General features: G+C 43.3%; 3 protein-coding genes across 3 annotated transcripts; 2 read left to right on the top strand and 1 right to left on the bottom strand.

The window, feature by feature from the left end:
• The first annotated feature begins 207 nt into the window (after positions 1-207).
• mrpl51 (mitochondrial ribosomal protein L51) lies at positions 208-3,607 on the top strand. The gene is made up of 4 exons (XM_079745452.1): positions 208-342; positions 560-659; positions 1,000-1,107; positions 3,224-3,607. The coding sequence occupies exons 2-4, from the start codon at positions 569-571 to the stop codon at positions 3,418-3,420; spliced, it is 396 nt and encodes a 131-aa protein (XP_079601578.1). The 5' UTR covers positions 208-342; positions 560-568; the 3' UTR covers positions 3,421-3,607.
• A 1,297-nt stretch (positions 3,608-4,904) lies between these two features.
• LOC307085133 (vesicle-associated membrane protein 2-like) lies at positions 4,905-9,279 on the top strand (the record flags this gene model as incomplete). Its single annotated transcript, XM_079749810.1, has 5 exons — positions 4,905-4,928; positions 6,041-6,164; positions 6,646-6,804; positions 7,564-7,626; positions 9,220-9,279. Coding segments are annotated over exons 1-5 (408 nt in total). The 5' UTR covers positions 4,905-4,926.
• A 1,644-nt stretch (positions 9,280-10,923) lies between these two features.
• Positions 10,924-18,044, bottom strand: tapbpl (TAP binding protein like). The gene is made up of 9 exons (XM_079746437.1): positions 17,715-18,044; positions 17,158-17,370; positions 16,626-16,940; positions 16,083-16,286; positions 15,708-15,872; positions 15,477-15,577; positions 12,247-12,475; positions 11,656-11,735; positions 10,924-11,559 (listed from the first exon to the last, which is right to left on the bottom strand). Exons 1-8 carry the CDS (start codon positions 17,761-17,763, stop codon positions 11,659-11,661), a joined length of 1,353 nt encoding a protein of 450 aa, XP_079602563.1. The 5' UTR covers positions 17,764-18,044; the 3' UTR covers positions 10,924-11,559; positions 11,656-11,658.
• Between the last annotated feature and the right edge of the window lie 1,136 nt (positions 18,045-19,180).

Raw genomic sequence — 19,180 nt, 5'->3', positions numbered from 1 at the left:
TACAACTATTTTTACGTCACTAATTTTAAGTTATTATTTAGGATACAGAAAGATTTAAGATAATCCACTGTGCTCTTCTTGCGGTGAAAATATGCCATAACGACACTGAATCAATTCCACTCGGACGCTGTTCTTTTGCGTGCGTTACACTGCGCGTATTACGGTAAGCGTGTATTACGGTAAGCGCTATGCATTCTGGGCTACGATGTAAAATGGAAGTGGGAAAAGCGAGCATGTTGTGTTTTCAATAATACTTTGCCTTTTTCTTATTTATCGTGTTATGATTTACATTACAAATCAAACGATTCCGCATAAACACTGTTTTTGAAAATACCTATACTGGTAATTTTTTCATTACTTGTTTACTTATGTTTTCATTATAAAGATACCTAAGTTAGCAGTGAGCGCACGACTAGGGGTCATTGTATGATCCTTAATGACAGGGCTGTGTTAAAGTTGCATACAAGAACAGCTCAGCTAGTTATATATTTCCTGACGTCTACTTACATCAAATCTGTCGTCGAAGATACTTTTATTCGTGTATTTTTGCTTCTCACAGGTTATCACCATGTCTATGTTGGGAGGGTTGTTGAAATGCGGCGTGCCCTTATGTCAGCTCCCAGGATCTCTACTTCGAGCAGCTAGGAGCATATCCACTGGTAAGAACTGCGATTTGATACAACACGTTTGCGTATGTATTATATAATGGTGTAGTGGCTGATGTTCAATTAAAATGTCGGTTTACAGTACACGACTGGCTATTTCCATAGCCCTCGTAGGGTGTTTTGCCCTCGGGTCAAAGTCAATGGCTGAAACCCAGAGCTACCTATAGGCATCTTTGAGCAAGACCCCTACCTGCTCCTATCGACATGTATCTGCATTCATTGTCAGTCTGCTAATATGGATCACTGTCTGCTAAATACACAATTTTAAAGTAGAGTAGCCTTCGTATTCAGCACCAAATAGAAACCTTCACATCTGGTGTGTGTTTCCCTCCAGGGATGGGCCATCGAGTCAGGATGCATTCTATCCCAGAGCTGAAGAAGGTGGACAGATGGACAGAGAAGAGATCCATGTTTGGAGTTTATGACAACATTGGCATCCTGGGTAAGTTTTCACAACCTAGTGTGAGCAAATAAAGAGGACTGCTTCTTCTGTGTCATGATTGTTGGATGCAGAATTGTTCATTTACATAATTACATATATACCATTTGGTAACGGCGGGTTAATGGCATGTTATTCAAGTTGAGATAGACGGGACCCAGTTTTGTTTGCAAAAACCCGCTCTACAGTGAGCATTACTAATTATATATGCTCTGATGCAATCTCGTCAACAAGGGACCACATGTTATGTGTTTTCTATGTGCTAATATGTATTCATATGTGGCAAATCAAAACGCTGCACAAAGTTAAGATTGAAAAGTGCATCCAACAATATTAGTTGGATGCACTATAATATTCGGGATATAATATAATATTATATCCCGAATATTCGGTATTAGTTTGTTCGTTAGGTATTTTAATCTCAATTCAGTATTCCAATGGTTGTTTTATTTATGAAACAATTAAAATACAGAAAGAATATATATGTTTAATGTCTGTGCACATTAAGGGACTGCGGGTAGAAGGCTAGGTTAAAATCGTTATATATATAATAAAATATATATATAACGATTTTGTAAGGGAGCTGGAAGTCAGCGTATGCTTCACAGCCACGCTTCAGTTGTTGCAACGGTAGCAGTCGTCAGAAAGACCAAATATGGGATAATCCGATTATCATTCCTTAGTTTTGGATATTGAAACGTTATTCGAATATTCCCGTAGCATTTTGACGGCTGCCGTCCAGTGTGAGGATACACGAGCCATTAACCCCCTGGTTAGTGGTATCAGAAGGGTGTTAAGTAAACGTATTTAGCAGCTATTTCAACGAGTCCAAAAGACACCAAAAAGCCTTGACTACTAATAATATGTTGGTTATTTTGTAAACATGAATAGAACAGGTAGCAATGTTTTCTTCATTTTATGTCAATCTGTCCCCCACTATAGCGCCTGTGTGATTTGCCACCGGGTAAGCAGCACTATCCTGCTGTGAAATATGTTCAACACTGTGCACAATATTCAAAACACCTATCTGCTTTGTGATCATCTTAAGTAGGCCTACTCTCATACTTCGGTAACCGTGGGTTCGGAAACCTTTAGGCTGCATTGAAGCTCTGCCTTAACCAAGTCTGACTCAGACTGATCAGTGGATCCGAAATCCACCAACGTGATTTTGTTGTTTTTCTATTTTGCTTTGTTTTACCTATTGAACCACTTTAGAAATGAAAAGGAAAAAAGTGATAAATCGATAAGAACTAGATCCTGCATCAGTGGTCTCAGCCTGCTACGTTGCAGGCAGTGAAAGATACGCACTATGCGTGTACTTCTTTTCATTATTTTTCCTCCAACGATTATTAGGATATTCCTTTGGAAACCTTAAGAATATTCAAAGCATGATAATATGTATCCGGGCCAGCCCCACTGGGAATGATGATAAAGCGAAAGGATGATGAAAGCAATGGCGTATTGATTATACTCTACTCTACCTACTTTATCATCGTGGGCATATCATAACATACAACCAACATTTAGAAGATTCCTCCTCAAAAAGCATGCAACAATGTTCCTACAATTAATTCAATAACATGACATTTGACATTTTCTTTAATCTATTCCGTAATCACCAGGCCTGCAAATTCTTAAACATTTCCATTCCTGTTGTATTTAAACTTAATTCAGGTCACGCAGAAATCCCAAGTAACAGTTGTTCCGTTTCCTCAGGGCATCGGGGTTTGTCCACCATTTCATGCGGTCCATTTCCCCGGTGGCTAACCTTTTCCCCACCACCCATCAAGAAGACATTCACAATGATGTCTTCACCATTGTGTATCATTACATAAATACCGGTATCATTTACATGCAGCCATCATCTCTATTTATAAATGAATAAAATATTGCCCCCATTTTTTTCAATAAAAGGTGAGATTCTGACATGTTATACTCAAGAGCTTTTTCTTATTTGTATCGGCTCAAGAGACAATTAAAATACACAAGCCACATTTAACAGGACCCCAACGATTCAGACCCAGCAAATCCAGGTTTATTTTAGGTGAAATGAAATACAGGGGCGATAAGCGCTTTGTGTCGGGCTCTTATTAATGGCTGTGTTTTTGTGGCTTCCTAGGGGACTTCAAAGCACACCCCAAGGACCTGATGGTGGGCCCGAGCTGGCTGAAGGCCTTCCAGGGCAATGAGCTGCAGCGGCTAATCAGGAAGAGAAAACTGGTGGGTGAGAGGATGATGACTCAGGACAGGCTCAACCTCGACAAGAGGATCCGCTACTTGTATCGCCACTTCAACCGCGTCGGCAAGTACCGATGAGGAGCGGGGGGAGGAACCAGAGACAGGAGGACATGTGGATGTCACACAACCTCATTGTGTTTCTCAATGCAGGACTATTGGAATCTCAGCGTTATGTTGTGATGACTTGTGACTGGCATACCGGATTTGTGATTAAACTTTGTTATATGTGAAGAACACTGTTGTGAGATTCCATTTCTTACACAAATAAAAATATGTGACATAAATGAAGGATTATTTTTTATTATATTACATTATTATTCTCAGTCCCTGCTATTTACTTCATTGTAAAAACTACAGCGTATGGAACTACAGCAATCTACTGAAACCTGGTCATGCGTCCTCGCAAGTGACGTCTCCAACGGAGCGATGTAGGCCTGCGTGTAGTATCAGGGTGGGGGGAGGTAGGAGGGTGGGGGGAGCACGAGCCTCCTGGAACCATTTAGCACACTTGTTTTTTCTCCAATTAGTAGCCATCGATGGAATAAAGCCGAACAGCATAGAGTGGCATTACGGAAAACAAACTATCAGATGTATATAATACAACACAATCTACCTACAATACAACCCGGGACAAGCGGAGAGGGAGGAAAAAAGTCGAGTCAACAAATCTGTAAGGGCAACCACTGTACCGCAGTGTGGGCCTGCTGCACGCCCTATCCGACAGAAAGCTGCAGTACTGCATGGTGTATGGTGGGAGGGATGGAGGGAGGGAGTGTGAGAGCAGGGGAGAGAGGGGGCGGGTTGGGAAGAGCCGCTAGCCTATACCGCACCAGCGTTCCTAGTCCAAGTGGAGGGAGCCACGGGAGCGTCGCATCATTGCAGTAGAGTGCCGTAACCCACCGGAGAGCCCGAACTACCGCACTTCACCGCCAAAAAACACCGCGTTCGTCTGGAGAGGGAGGTAGACAGCAGTGGTATATTAAAGAGGTTAAGACGACATTTTCCCTTTAATGGCTCATTTTGAATTCGTAAGCGTTTAATGGGCCAGTGCTGAGATTAAGAGGAGGCAACTCACACGACGTCAAAGGCGTGTTTTTTTTTCGTTCAGTTTGGAGCATCTTTGAGGACCGCATCATCCTTTGGAATATCGGCTCCTCGAAAAGCTTACACCTTTCCACCTGCTTTTTGGATATATTTAATGGATTACGTGATACAATTACTTTTCTCTTGAGATTGCATTGCCCGGTTCACTTTGTGGTCCCGCTGTGGTGCGTTGAGTGAGTTATTGCCCTCGTCCTGCGGTAGGCTATTCCGCTGATGACTTGCAGTGCGAACGGCTCCTTGTAAAATACTGCACCAATAACCTAGGGGCTTTATTTCATCTCTGTCTGCCACTTTATTCACTTTGGTAATTGAATTATTGGACTTCGTTTGGACCAATGCCCTAATATGTCTGGTGTATTTTGTGGTCTTGCCCCCCCCCGCCCCTTCTTCTACTTCAGACCCTGGTCTCTGCGCCCCATCACCCCTCCTCCTCCTCCTCTTCATCGCTGAGTGAGTCAGTTCGAAACAGCTGCATTGAAAATGTGAGTACTAATGCAGGGTTTCTATTGTAGGTTACTCTCTTTAGAAGAAAATTTAGCCTACTGTCAAACATTTTTTAATGCAAACGGGTTGAAATGAGTGGGCTGATGAGTTGATGCTGTTTCTTTCTGATTGGATTTGGACTCCCGATTTGTTTCGGCTTGAAAGATTCTGCTGACGCAAGTCATTTTCACCGTCATCACACCACTAAATTATATATAGAAGACTCAAACATGATTCAAAGCTTGCCGTTTCAAGATTGCATTGGAAATGCGTAGGACGGTTATCCAAGTCCCCGTAGTGACTTTGATGTTATTATTGCAATTTAAGATAAATAGGCCTACACAAACACGCACATGAACGCGCACGCAAGCACGCACGCACAAACACACAGATACAGAAAAACACATTGAATTGATCAAATATCCTTTATAATGGTTTATCATGCCACATCATCGATTTGTCTAAGGTTATTATAGGTTTGTTATTGAAATAGGCCAGAGTTGGCAAAATTATATCAGAATAATGAAGACCTAGGCCACAATACTAATTACGCTAAGTAGTCATCCATTAAGTACAGTATTAGAACTGCATCAATATGGTAAGAACCTTTTAGGGATGCATTAATGCTGATTTATAGAAAGTCATACCTCTCTCAAGGCAGCACTTCTGAGAACACAGGCCTCTCCCTTGGCAGCCGCTGTGTTCAGTGCTCCTGTACCCTATAGTATACTTTGATGTAGCTGCTCTCTGCAGCCTCCCAACCCCCAGGCACAACACTACTCGACCTATTTGTCCCAATGGTTGATGATGATTGAATGATCAACGCTGACCACTATATTCACCTTGTTCTTAATTAATTTCCTCTCTCTCTCTCTCGTGCACGCGCACGCGCTCTCTCTCTCTCTATTGCTCTCTGTCTGTCTCTCTCGCGCTGTCGCTCTAATCAATAATTACTACTGATTACTACTACTGCTACTAGTACATCTCTTAGTGCTACTACCACCTCTACTACTACTAGTAATGAAAGCAATACAGACCTGACTTCACCATTTCCACCACCATTCATCACATCCGCCATAACACCCTCTCCCTCCCCCTGCTTCCTGCCCAGGTCCGCCCCAGATGCTGCCGCCGCCGGACCCCCTGGTGCTCCCGGTCCTGATGGAGCCCCACCAGGCCCCCCCAACACCTCCAGCAACCGCAGGCTACAACAGACACAGACCCAAGTCGACGAGGTGGGCAGAGCTCAAGCACACACACACACACACACACACACAAACACACACACACACACACACACACACACACATACACACACACGCACACAAAAACAAACACACACATGCAAATATACAAACACACACACACACACACAGATAGACATACAAACGCACACACACATAGACACACACAAATATACAAACATACACACATACACAAATACACAGACACACACACAAATACACAAATACACACACACACACACACACACACACACAAACACACACACACAGAACACACAATGTGGACACAGAATTTACATCATTTTCAATTATATAATGTGTTACCCTACAGCGGTGCCTCTTTGTTTCTTAGACCTTCCTGCCATATACATTTTAAAACATTGCCGTTTTTAATTATTTTAATATTCAATCTATGTATCTCCTTTTAAAATCTTCCTCAACCCAACTTGCTGCCCCGGTGATGCGCCACCAGGTGGTGGACATCATGCGGGTGAACGTGGACAAGGTGCTGGAGAGGGATCAGAAGCTGTCAGAGCTGGACGACCGGGCCGACGCACTGCAGGCAGGGGCCTCCCAGTTTGAAAGCTGCGCTGCCAAGCTTAAGAACAAGTACTGGTGGAAGAACTGCAAGGTAAGCATCTTTTCAGAAATCAGAGCATGTGCCAAGACACACACACCAGTCACACAATGTCAGAGACAATATCTTAGATTAGGGGCATGCGCCTAAATGTGTAATGAGTTGATCAAGCGCCTAGCTTGATCATGGTGGAATGTGGAAGTGGTTGCTGTAGAATTCCACTATTTGGAGGGTGAGCGGGTGAAGCCACAGCAGCGTGCCAAGGTGGGCTGCACTGAGGCATGCACGCAGCATATGCGCTAGGGAGGCCATCTTTCCCCTGCACACACACACTAATGCTCACATGCACACAAGCATGAGGATACACACACACACACACACACACACACACACTAATGCTCATATGCACACAAGCATGAGGATACACACACACACACACACACACACACACACACTAATGCTCACATGCACATAAGCATGAGGGCATGCACGCACACACACAAAAACACACACACACATTAATGCCAACATGCACACACACTGAAAGGAGCGGATGAGGAGGAAGACTTCAGGCCACATGGTCATGTGAAGGCTGATTTTAACAGCAGGCAAACAACTCTGTGTAATAGTACAAATGAACGATAAAACAATAACATGCTTTCAAGTATTCATTTTGTGTGTGTGTGTAAATACACCTAGTATGGTAGGTAGAGGCAGTGTTGTGATTCCACATGAGAATGCCTGAATGACAGACGCTGCTGCTGTGTCACATATGAAATGCCTGTTCACACATGAGATGTTCTGTTCTTTCAGATGATGATCATGATGGGAATTATCGGAGTCATTGTGGTTGGAATACTTTTCTGTGAGTACAAGGTCCTGCTTATTTTGATATGGTTGATATACTTTATAGAAATAATTTAGAATGTACTCATCGATTTGCATGTGTTTTATTTATCTTATTCACAGTATAACACGGGGATTCTGAACAGCATAAAGATTTAGAAATGGAAAAATAAAACATTTTTAAAAAGAGATTTGGTAAAAATTAGCAAAGACAATGGCAGAAATGCCAAAAAAATAATACTAAAACACACAAGCAGTAGTTCCAGAGACTGTAAGGATGGGGAATATGGACCTGGGAATGAGAGTAGACAATATATTAAATATAAAGCTTAGGAGAAATGATGAATACTAACTTTACATTGAGGTGATGGTCATTGGATGTCCATAGGAAGTGAGCTGTGCAACTATTGGGGGGATGTGGCCATTGGGGGGATGTGTCCATTGGGGGGATGTGCCTATTGGGGGGATGTGCCCATTAGGGGGATGTGCCCATGTGATCAATGTAATCACTGAGATTAGCTTTGCTGGTAAGAAGCCTGATGGCTGATACACAAAAGACTGGGAGTTGATGGCAGAGCCAATCATTAGGGCGACCGATGATTGGCTCTGCCATAGAAGCCGTAGAAGATTGTGAGCCGTACAACGGCGTCCTACGGCTCACAATCCTACGAGTCAATCCTACATACTTAACCTTGACATTTAATTTGATTGCTTTTAAAGACTGATGTTCAAATTTGATGATTTGAATTGAAATTAATATGAATGCCCACATATGACAACATTTCAAGCTATGCTGCTCAGTGACAGGCTGTAACCATAACAGACCTCAGGAAAATAGATCTGGTGTAGTTTACATTTACATTTACATTCAGGGCATTTAGCAGATGCTTTTATCAAAAGCAACTTATAATAAGTACATTTGTCAGAAGAAGGTGAAACAATACATCACTGTTGGTACAGTAAGGATGTTCATAGTGCAAAGCACTAACAATCTCTAGGTTAACCAGTTTCCTATATCCAACAAACCTAGCTAGGATAAGATGCTACACAACTAAGTACTATAACGAAGTACGACATTCAATAAGTGCGTGGGAGGGGGTGGCTATGCAGAGTATAGGTGACCTTTGAACTTAGTTAATACAAATACCTCAACACACAGCTAGTGCACTAACAAACATGTAAATAAACATAAAAAATATATATTTTCACATCTTACTACTGATAATATTCTCTCTGAAATCCTGTCTTTCTACACATTGTTTCTCAACTTGTCCTATTTTCTAATGTTAAATCAAAAAGAGCAAAAGAAGGTATTTGATTAAAAAAGGATGACAAGATTTGATTTTATATTTTCTTATGAGTGAAAGAGACACATACAAATGCTCTTTGCACTTTCTCTCTCACAAGCCCACATCAGGAATAGCTCCTGCAACCTTCATTGTCAATTATGCATGACTGCTGATAAGTCAATTATTAATAAAGGCCTAAATGACCAGTTCCAAATGCAAACATAAAACCATCTGCTGACTGTGGAGGAGGAGTCCTCGCTGTGTAATCGTTGTCAAGATGTATGAAGTAAAGCTATTATCTGTCTCTGTATGTCTCTCTCTCCCTCTACGACAGTGTACTTCTTCTACTGAGCTCTCGTCCGGACACCTAGAGACGGACAAACGGACGACGTAAGATGAGGGAAGAGAGAGAAAAAAAAAGACACAAGTCCAAGCGCCAAATCTACTTCTCCTTTTTTCTCCTTCTTCTCTTCCCTCTCTTCACAGTCTTCCATCCCACACCCTGCATTCATACACCACCGAAGTATGTCCCACCTGTCTCTCTCTCTCTCTCTCTCTCCTACGGTTGTGACATGGACTCTCGATCACATTCTCCTATCTTCTCTGCATATCATGCTTTATTGATGAGTGTAGCTCAAAGGAAGGAAAGGAGGAAGAGAGGGGAATAAAGTGATGGTTGGAGAGAGATGGATGGAGAGAGATGGCGGGATAGAGAGAGATGGCGGGATATAGGGAGAGAGAGAGAGAGAGAGAGAGAGAGAGAGAGAGAGAGAGAGAAACAAACAAACAAACAAACAAAGATATTAGGGAGGGTTTAAGGGCGCTCATGGGAAGGCCTCGCTCTCTGGGGGAACGTCAGCATTGGGCAGGAGAAGGAGACACAGGATAGCCCACAGAAGTCCTGTCTGTCCCTCATATGCCACAGCTTGTTCATTCAACCATTTTCAGTGTCTGACATTTGTAAATTAATACTGACATGCCTAATTGACATTGTCCCCACCCACCCCCGACCCTACCGATAACAACCATTAATACTTACTAATACAAGTTCATGGTTAGATTAAGATTAGGATAATTTTTTGCTGTGCGTGTATGTGTGTGTGTATTCGTGATTCAAGGCGTTGTAGCTAATAGTTTTTTTTGTTGGTGATTCATCATATAGATCCTTCATTTATTTGTTTATTTATTTTCCTGTGCTTAGTGTCTTTCACTTAGTCTCTAATTTATGAATGGCTTTATGTTAATAATAACAAATAAGATAAAGTGACCAGTAAAGATGAGGCTGTGCGTGTGTGTGTGTGTACTCTTGTGTGTGTGTGTGTGTGTGTGCATGTGCGTGTGTGTGTGTAATGAAAAGACAAAAGTAATTAAGGTTTAGAAAGACCATAGTGACATACTTTCTTTTCTCCTTCCCATATAGTTAAAACTTAATTTTGATGTAAACTAAAGCAATTTTAGATTGAAAAAAATAAAGAAACCTCTATAAAGCTGCTAATTATCGAGTCAGGTCTCTTGAGTCCTGTTGGAAGAGATCTGCAAACACGGTGGGCAGGGGGCACAGAAAAAAAGATTTAAATAAATGAATCATCAGTAAAAAACGACAATCTTTCTAACCAGGACTGCTTCGACTTGTGAAGAAAGGTCTCACAACATTTACAGCCATAGCCCGATCTTAACCCTGTGTTTGTACTGCAGTCGCTCAGAACTTTGTGTCCACTTGTTGTTCGCCCTTTGACTCTGCCCCTCTTCCTCCTCCTCCTCCTCTCTGACCCCCTCCACACCAGACACACACTTTGTCACCGAGAGAAAAGGCCGAAGTGAGGTGCTCGTTTACAACTTGCATGGCAAGGGTGTCCATAGTTGTGTGTATGTGTGTGTGACCTGTATATCTGCCATTTCTGAAACGAACTGCCGATTTATTTAATTTCAGTTTGGTAGTTGTTTAAAGGACCTGTGTATAAATGTATCTTTGATCTAGGTATTATTAATGCGAATGCAATGCCATGATGCTCCATAGTTAGGACAATGTTTGTTTAATTCACTTGTGATTTGAGGGGGGAAAATGCAATTAGTATAGGGAAAGGAAATCAAGTGGTACAATACAACACTGGTTTAGGTCTTCAAAGGAGTCTGGTCAGCTTGGTCACTTCCTGCTACCAGAAGTTGGCTCAAGGTTGTTGGAGGTTTTTTAATGGTTGTCAGAAATAACGGAAAGCCAGATATCTTTTCCCAAACTGATTTTGAAGTGTAAAAAAAAAGCTAAACCTAGTGTTCATCACAATTATCTAGGGATACTGTACAACATTATAACTGGGTAATTACCATTGAAATGCAGTGAGAGATGCAATTGGAAATTGATAATTCTGTAAAATTGCATGCTTACCACTTTTGCTGATGCCAATAAAGAACTCATCAATAGAAGTGTATGTGTGCTCGATTTTATTTTAAACATCAGGAACTAGTCGTTGCCATTTTATATATTTTGTACCATTTTTTTCAGTTGTGCCATCTGTGTTGCTCTAAACTGCAAACAAATGCACCTAAACCGGCCCTTCATACTACATCAATAATAATAATGAATAAAACAAACAAAGACTTTCTACAGAAATTAAAATTTACAGCTGGTTACAACCGGATTTCCCCAAATCACCTCAGGAATCTTCAAGGAATAGACCTAGAGATAAAACAAACAAATTGCACTTCAACACTGAGACCATGCCACAAGGTGCAAGTAGAAAGGTCTAAGGACATGTGTAGGTGTTAAACGTACGTTCTATCTCATGAGCTGGTAGAAGAACAGCACAGTGATCAGCAGGAAACCCAGCCCCATCCAGTAGACTTCTCTTCGCACTATGGATCACAGAGAGAAGTTTCACTCAAACATGTTTGAGCTGCAATGTTTGCAGCTTAATGCAAATATTCATTAAGCTGCACACATTGCAAATATGCAAAAAAGCATAAGGGTCAGCAGCAAGTGTATAAAAGGGTCATTTATAGTCGCCTTGATGTGTCGTTCTGGCAAGGCCATGAGTGGCGTTTTAAGTCAAAGGTTTGCCGTAACGTTGCCTTGGACATGCAGTTCGCACACTGCCAAAATGCCAGAGGTGTCACACGACACATCACCTGATGAACTTTGGTTCAGTTTTTTGCGCAGTCCGCGCACGGCGACTATCAATTATGCATTATATGAATCCTACATGTGTGCTTTGGTGTCATTTTATTTGACCAAACAAAGATGCAATTCATGGAAGTGTACATTTCATTATTACATTATTTAATCTAAAGTAATTGACATAAGAACTTTGCCTGTGGAAAAATAGACCAAAGAGTAAGACAGCGTCTACAAGAAGCTTTCCTTTACCGGAGGCGGGCGGCTGCACCACCAGGCTGATGGAGACGGGGGCCCCCAGGGCAGGGTGGCTGACCCTGCAGATGAGGGCGGTGCCGGGGGGGAGGCTGCGGTGCTGGAGGTAGAGGTGGGAGGACAGGGAGATGGTCCCGTCACCGTGCTGACGGTGGCTGGACAGGGACATCTCCCCGCTCAGCTCTGTCCTCTCCACGTCGTCAGGGAATACAGAGAACCACTCCATCTAAACAATACAATGAATATCATGTTTAGTGTACAGAAATGTAAGATCTATACTGATGATGTTGGGGATGACCTAAAAGGCATATTGTGACTGGTGCATAAGGTGAGCACCAAAGGACCATACAAACCCAAAACGAATACACTTGAAATGAAGGTGCATTTGAAATGAAGTGCAATCAAAATGTAAGTGCACTTGAAATTAAGAACGATTAACTCAGTTTTGTGGTACTTTTTTGCATTCTTATTTTGCTCTCAATTTCCTCTTTTCCACCGACCGTACCAGCTCAACTTGCCACGACTTCGCGTGGCACGACTTGGTTTGGTTCCAGGCACGTCGTGTTTCCATCTAGAATAATACCTCTTCAACGTGGGCGGGTCGCATAGCATGCATTCGCAAAACTGCGCATGCTTATCCACGCGACACATAAACAGACACGTATACACACAGGAGTGTCTCCACTTCTGTCACAGTCCACAGCGTGTTCTTGCGCGCTGATCCGGCGGTGTTCAATAATCAATCCATATTGTTTACTGAACGCTGATGCTAGTATTTAAAGATGCCGGTGTTGTACCGAATATGGAATCCCCGTCGGAAATCACACCCCCTCTCCGCGTGAACGCGCTTTCGCTTATTTCGTCTGTGCATCTAGGGCATGGGTCGGCAACTGGCGGCCCGCGGGCTATAACTGGCCCGCCAGACATAATATCTGGTCCGCCAGATTATTCTGAAGTTAAATGATTTTATTTTATTTTTTAATAATATTGAATATCTATATCTGTCAGCTTAGGGCTGGATACAGTGAACTTTTTTTTTTCACAACCGTTTTTGAATTTAATCAAATCCTGCTACTACTCCCGGAAGGTTTGAGACACACCCGTCATGGTCACGCGTAAGCTGCGAGTGGCTGAGCGGGAGTTATTGGAAACTATGCAATATTAAATGAATGGAACCCCCCTCTATAGGCCTATACACAACAACCATGGCTACCCAACATTAAGTAATTTTGTGTGATACTGCACGTAGAGAAAGGCAGGAGCTGTTGACAAAAGTCCACAAAAGATTTAAGACCCCAAGCTCTGAGACTTTGCTGTTTAACGCAAGTAGAGACTCTGATGAGGCTACTTCACCTACAGCTCTTCTAACGGTGAGTAGGCCAGGAACGGAGGTTTATCTGTGTGCGCAGTCAGACAGCACCCGCCATGGTGTGTGTATATGTGCGTGTGTGTGTGTGTGCGCGCAGTCAATCAGCACCCGCCGTGGTGTGTGTGTGTGTGTGTGTGTGTGTGTGTGTGTGTGTGTGTGCGTGCAGTCAGTCAGTCACTCAGTCAGTCAGCACCCGCCGTGGTGTGTGTGTTGTGTTGTGTTGTGTGAAGTGTTTTAAGAGTGGTTGGCTGCTTTTTTAGGTGCGCACTACTGCCCTCTCTCCAGCATAAGGCCTTTATACACTGCCAAGCCGGTTCGGTCGAGGCTTGGCATGCCCAGCGATTTCACAGTCTTATTTCAAGTTTCCTGTGTAAAACCGAGGGGGTAGAATCCCCCGTTCATCACGGCGCGGGCTTTCTTGGTTCACTGGAGAAGGTGGGGCTGCGCAGAGTCTAGACCTCTTTAGAATTTGCATATTCCCGAATGTTTTTCTGAATGGAGACACCCGCATGCAAGAATGAGTTCACGTCTGAGGGTAGGCTGCAAATGCGATTAACTATTTACAAGTGCAAAAACGCCAGCATATTCTTTATTTTGCTGACCACTTTTGGGTTAGGGACGGGTTAGGATTTTTTTATCCCGACAAAAGCCTCGTAAGGACAGATCCTCTGCGTCTCTCTCGTAGATCGCACCATCTTTCAATGCTTTTGTTTAATATGACTGCATCACCTTCTCTCACATGATCAGCAGCTCGCGCATTTCACTTTCTCTCCAGTTAGAACTGCTCAAGATGATATCGCTGCGTTGTCTCTGTGGAGCCAGTGCAGCAACACCTCTACCCAACTTGATCAGGCATGACATTTACATGATTAGGGCATACACTTGTTTATATGTACGTCTTTTAAGAGTCATCTAGTGCTTGGTAGGCATAGGACTAAGCCAGCTGACGGGCCTGCTCGCAGTTCCAGATGCACTTTCATTAATCAATTCCTTGAACTAGCCTTTGATAATGTTCTAGCCCGCCACCTGCTGGCTGGAAAAAAAATGGCCCGAGGCCAAACTTAGTTGCCGACCCCTGATCTAGGGTCACATCATGCATACATGTATGACTAGTATACTATTACGTATTTTACTGCCCTCGTAGTTCATTATCATGAGTGACATCTTACATTGTGGGTCGCCTATAAAATGTAACACCGCTTTCTGTGACAAGTTGCTCATCTTGGGATGATTATGATATGATATAAACACTGCTATAAACTATAAACCCTCTTTTCGTTAGAAGATGTAATCTTACATATCGCTTTCTGTGACAAGTTGCTCATCTTGTGACGATATGATATATACACTGCTATATAGTGGAGAGGGCAGCGATTTCAGACGTGGATTCCATTTTCGGCACAACACCCGGTGTTGGGTGTCAGGCTTGGACGTCGCGCTCATCCAGTGACGTAACTCTCTGGCCAATCAGTGGCTAGCAGACTGTTCACGTCACGTAAAAGTATCGGAGCAGCTCTCATGGAACCTCGACGGAGGTGAGACTGAAAAAGTACCAGGTACCACATTTTGGCGATGGAAACGCAAAAGGCGGGTCGAGTTGAGGCGAGTTGAGCTGGTACTGTCGGTGGAAAAAGGGCATAACTAGTTCAACTATTATAGTTCATTATAGTTCTAATTAGTTAAATGTGCCTCCTTAAACCGTTAAGACTTTTAGGACATTTGGGCTTAGGAAGACAAGCTATGCTAGGAAAATATATTCTTCTACTCAGATTATTAATTTGTCGATATAAGAAGGTTGGCAATAATGGTAATTATCGAATCGACCCAAGTTGAATGGTTTTCCATATAAGTTAAGGACCTTGCAATCCAGTGGATAGTAGTTATGGCAATTGCAGCTCAGTTTGTGGGGAAACTCCTGAGAAACCAGCGTTTCCTCTGAGAGGGACACACGTGGAAGTTCTGAAAAATAAAAAGTAACTGAATTCATAATATATTGCATTCACACTAACACAGCAGCTTATTTATATTATAAAGTCGGAAGGAACTGTATGCCTAGAATTGATAAGTTATGTGTAGAGGGAAAACTCACGATTGACATGAAGTCTAATGATCTGCTGAGCCTGAAAGGTGCCGACGTTGATTGTACAGATGTACGTCCCCTCATCTGATACCTTTAGTTTCCGCAGGGTCAAGGATGCATTACCATCTGCCACCAGCAAGGCGGGGTCCACGCTGGAGCCATCTCTCTTGACTACTACACTCAAAAAAAAACTAGAGTCAGAATCTTCATCTCAGGCCCGGACCTTATAAGATGTCCTGCATGGCCTCTCGGATATAGAACCCAAATGTAAAAATCTGCTTGAGTGTTTATTTCCAAAAGCCACCATATGCCACTTGACTTTAGAATATACAAAATAATAAAATTCTCCACACTGGGTGCTGTGGTGTGATGCCGTGCTGTCACCTGATTCTGAGTGCTCCTGGGATCCAGTCAGCTTCAGGTCCAGGACCCTTTTGCCATGCCCCTGGTGCTGCAACCACCACTCCACAGAGACTTCCTGTCCCACTTCCTGCAGCGCCTCCTGCTGCCTGAAGCCACAGTTTAGGAGCACGTCCCCGCCCAGAGGAGCAGTGAGCGCCTTCTCTCTGGAGAAGACCATGAACACCACTGGAAGAGAGGCAGTCACTCAGACACTGGGCACTTGCATTGAACGGTCAAAGCCCATAGTTTCGACAATGTATACATATATATTATTGATAATGCCTACCTCAACTCTCTGTATCATTTACATTTGTTGTGAGGATTGTTTTATTTTCTGTATTTTGTTATATAAAAAAATGGAATGTAGCATTTATTTTTAGTTACATGAAGAAAAATGTAATATTGCTGTCTTGTGATTGTGTTGTGATGCCCCCTGATTTCCCATCTGTGATTTCATAAAGTACTGTCTTTTATGATCCTATGTTATGTAGTGTTATATTATCTTAAGAGGGTTGAGATGTTCACCCTCGGTCAGCAGGGACCCCGACCGGCTCAGCGGCAGGCCGAGCCTCCCCTTTCCCAGGGTCCGGTCTCCTGGCCCTGGGTCTGCTGCTGCTGGTGGTGCCGGGAGCCCCAGGGTCCGGAGCACCAGCGCGGTGCTGAGCCCACCGCCCTCCAGCTCCAGGGTGGCGATGAAGAAGTGGGCGGGTGCTGGGTGGTCCTCATCACCCCCGGCGGCGCCCTGGGGGAGGTGATAGCGGCTGATCTCACACGCCACTTCCTGCTCGTTGCAGTCAGCGTGGAGCAGCAAGTCCACGTCAGGGATGGCAGGGGAGGATGCTGAAGAGAGAGGAGTGGTAAGGTGAGAGGGGTAGAGTGCAAGAGAGGAGTGGAGGGGGAGGGGGGGGAGAGAGAGGGATGGATAGAGGAAGTGTGGGAGGTAGGGAGGGCGAGAGATGAAGGGAGAATGATAGAGGAGGGGGAGGGGCTGAGATAGATGAATCTGATATTCTCATTGCAGGCATGTTTTTAACTGATAAACTTAAAAAGTGGAGACCTGTGGCTTCTATGAGGATGAGGTCAGGATCCGGGACGGTGGGTGGGACGAATGGGGTGAGCGTGTCAGGCACTTGGTCTGGACTGACGGACACGTCTCTCAGGACCAGTGTAGCCGGACTCCGGGAGAACGGAGCTCTGTCTCCCATGTCATCCAGCCCTGATGCCTCCTCCACCAGGGAGCATGACAGGACCACGTCGGCACCTCCTTCGCCTAGAAACAACACATGTTGATATCCCCATCTCCTGTATTGATATTGCTTATCTCAGTAGAGTCCCGTCTTTGGAAATGGTACTTAAAGTACTTATAAAATAAATAAAAATCAATAGTTGAATAGCCCTGAATATCAAATATGAAACCAACTTTACTTCGGCCTCCCAAGCTTTATAAACCTAATATGCCTATGATGGGGCTAAATACTGAGTAGTTATGGAGATACAGGAGCGGAAACTCGTTTAATGTAATAGGGCTAATTACGGAAATGGTTACATGGTCACGGGGGGTTCAGACAGTGGTTTGAAAGTGTGTTTAGAAAAATATGTATATTCTGAACCTACCGGAGGTGTATGTCATAAGGTATCCCGTCAAAAAGAGAACTTTAAGCATATTGTCTCACGACGTCAGTTTCAATTGGATAGTTTAGGATTTTTACAATAGCCTACACTCCATATGCTTTCACTTTTGCTATTGAGCCTATTCAATTACGACTTATGTTGGTATATTCCTGAAAAACAGTGAAGAATATACAAAGACACATATACATTTAAAATGCCCACCATATTATGATTTCTCAAATAGCCCTAAAATTAATAATATTCTAATCTCCTATCATGTAGATTGCGTGTTTCCAAAAGCAGACCAGTCTCGACTTCGTCCACCGTATCAAAGTGAAAGTGCGCGGCGCCCCGCCCACCGGTTTCATCCGTCCAATGGCAAGAGCCGGAGAAGTTGGTCATCGGTTGCCATTCAGAACTATTACCCTACTGAACCAGCATGGTGAGAGAAAAAAAGGCTTAATGCGGGGAAATATCCTATATGCGGAAGAGGCCATATAATATTATTTTAGGGGAATTCTAACTTTAAAGTCAGAACTCTTTTTATTCTGACTTTAAAGACGTTTGTCTCATAATTCAGATTTTAAACTCAGAATTCTGAGATTAAAGTCAGAATTGCAAAAATATAATCACATGTGGCCCCAATCCTCTTCCGTAACTCTGCATCAGAACACACAACATCCAATCATAACCTAGTAAGTATATGAAGGCTTCTATGTAGCTACTCGTTGACTCCATCTAGTGGTCATAAAGAGCACCACATTACAAGACGGGGGGTGTAGGGACAGCCTACTACATCTATGCAGTGGCGGAGCTCGACTTTTATACATGGGGTGGTCAGAGGGTGTACAAGGCGTTATAAGGGGGTCCATATACTAGGCCTAATAAAGGAAAATACTTACTATAACCTAGTACCTAAGGAACATGCCTACTAGACCATTTTCATAACCCAGATGCAGCACTCACTCACTCACTCTCTCTCTCTCTCTCTCTCTCTCTCTCACACACACACACACACACACACACACACACACACACACACACACACACACACACACACACACACACACACACACACACACACACACACACACACACACACACACACACAATCGTGATCACACTAGCAGTTATCACCAAGAATCAAGGAGGACACATACCATCAAAATGAATGATTTTTTAAGACATTTTACCAGTTCTCACAAGAACAGAATAGTTATATGCTCTTCTAAATCTATCCAGAGATAGTTCAGCACTTTGCTGTACATATTTTGGTGCCTATGGTCATGTTAATGTAGAGAGGGGGACCCATGTCTTGGTGGAACATACTGAAACAGGTCCTCTGCATCAATGAGAGCCTTCGAGAGCCCTCCTCATTTGCATAAATCGCTCTGCTTTCAACGACACATGCAGTTAACTGTCATTTCCCCCATATTTAGCAAATAAGCACACTTCCAAAATTCAGTGCA

The sequence above is a fragment of the Pollachius pollachius genome, assembly GCF_949987615.1.
Source record: "Pollachius pollachius genome assembly, chromosome: 1".
NCBI lineage: Eukaryota > Metazoa > Chordata > Actinopteri > Gadiformes > Gadidae > Pollachius > Pollachius pollachius.
This window is presented reverse-complemented; position numbering and strand designations above follow the sequence as displayed.

Coding starts and splice junctions, on each gene's coding strand:
- tapbpl (XM_079746437.1), bottom strand. CDS start 17,763: ATGCTTAAAGTTCTCTTTTTGACGGGATACCTTATGACATACACCTCC. Junction 17,371..17,714: donor CCTTATGACATACACCTCCG/GTAGGTTCAGAA, acceptor TGTTGTTTCTAG/GCGAAGGAGGTGCCGACGTG. Junction 11,736..12,246: donor GGTGCAGCCGCCCGCCTCCG/GTAAAGGAAAGC, acceptor TGTGATCCATAG/TGCGAAGAGAAGTCTACTGG.
- mrpl51 (XM_079745452.1), top strand. CDS start 569: ATGTCTATGTTGGGAGGGTTGTTGAAATGCGGCGTGCCCTTATGTCAG. Junction 660..999: donor AGCTAGGAGCATATCCACTG/GTAAGAACTGCG, acceptor GTTTCCCTCCAG/GGATGGGCCATCGAGTCAGG. Junction 1,108..3,223: donor TGACAACATTGGCATCCTGG/GTAAGTTTTCAC, acceptor GTGGCTTCCTAG/GGGACTTCAAAGCACACCCC.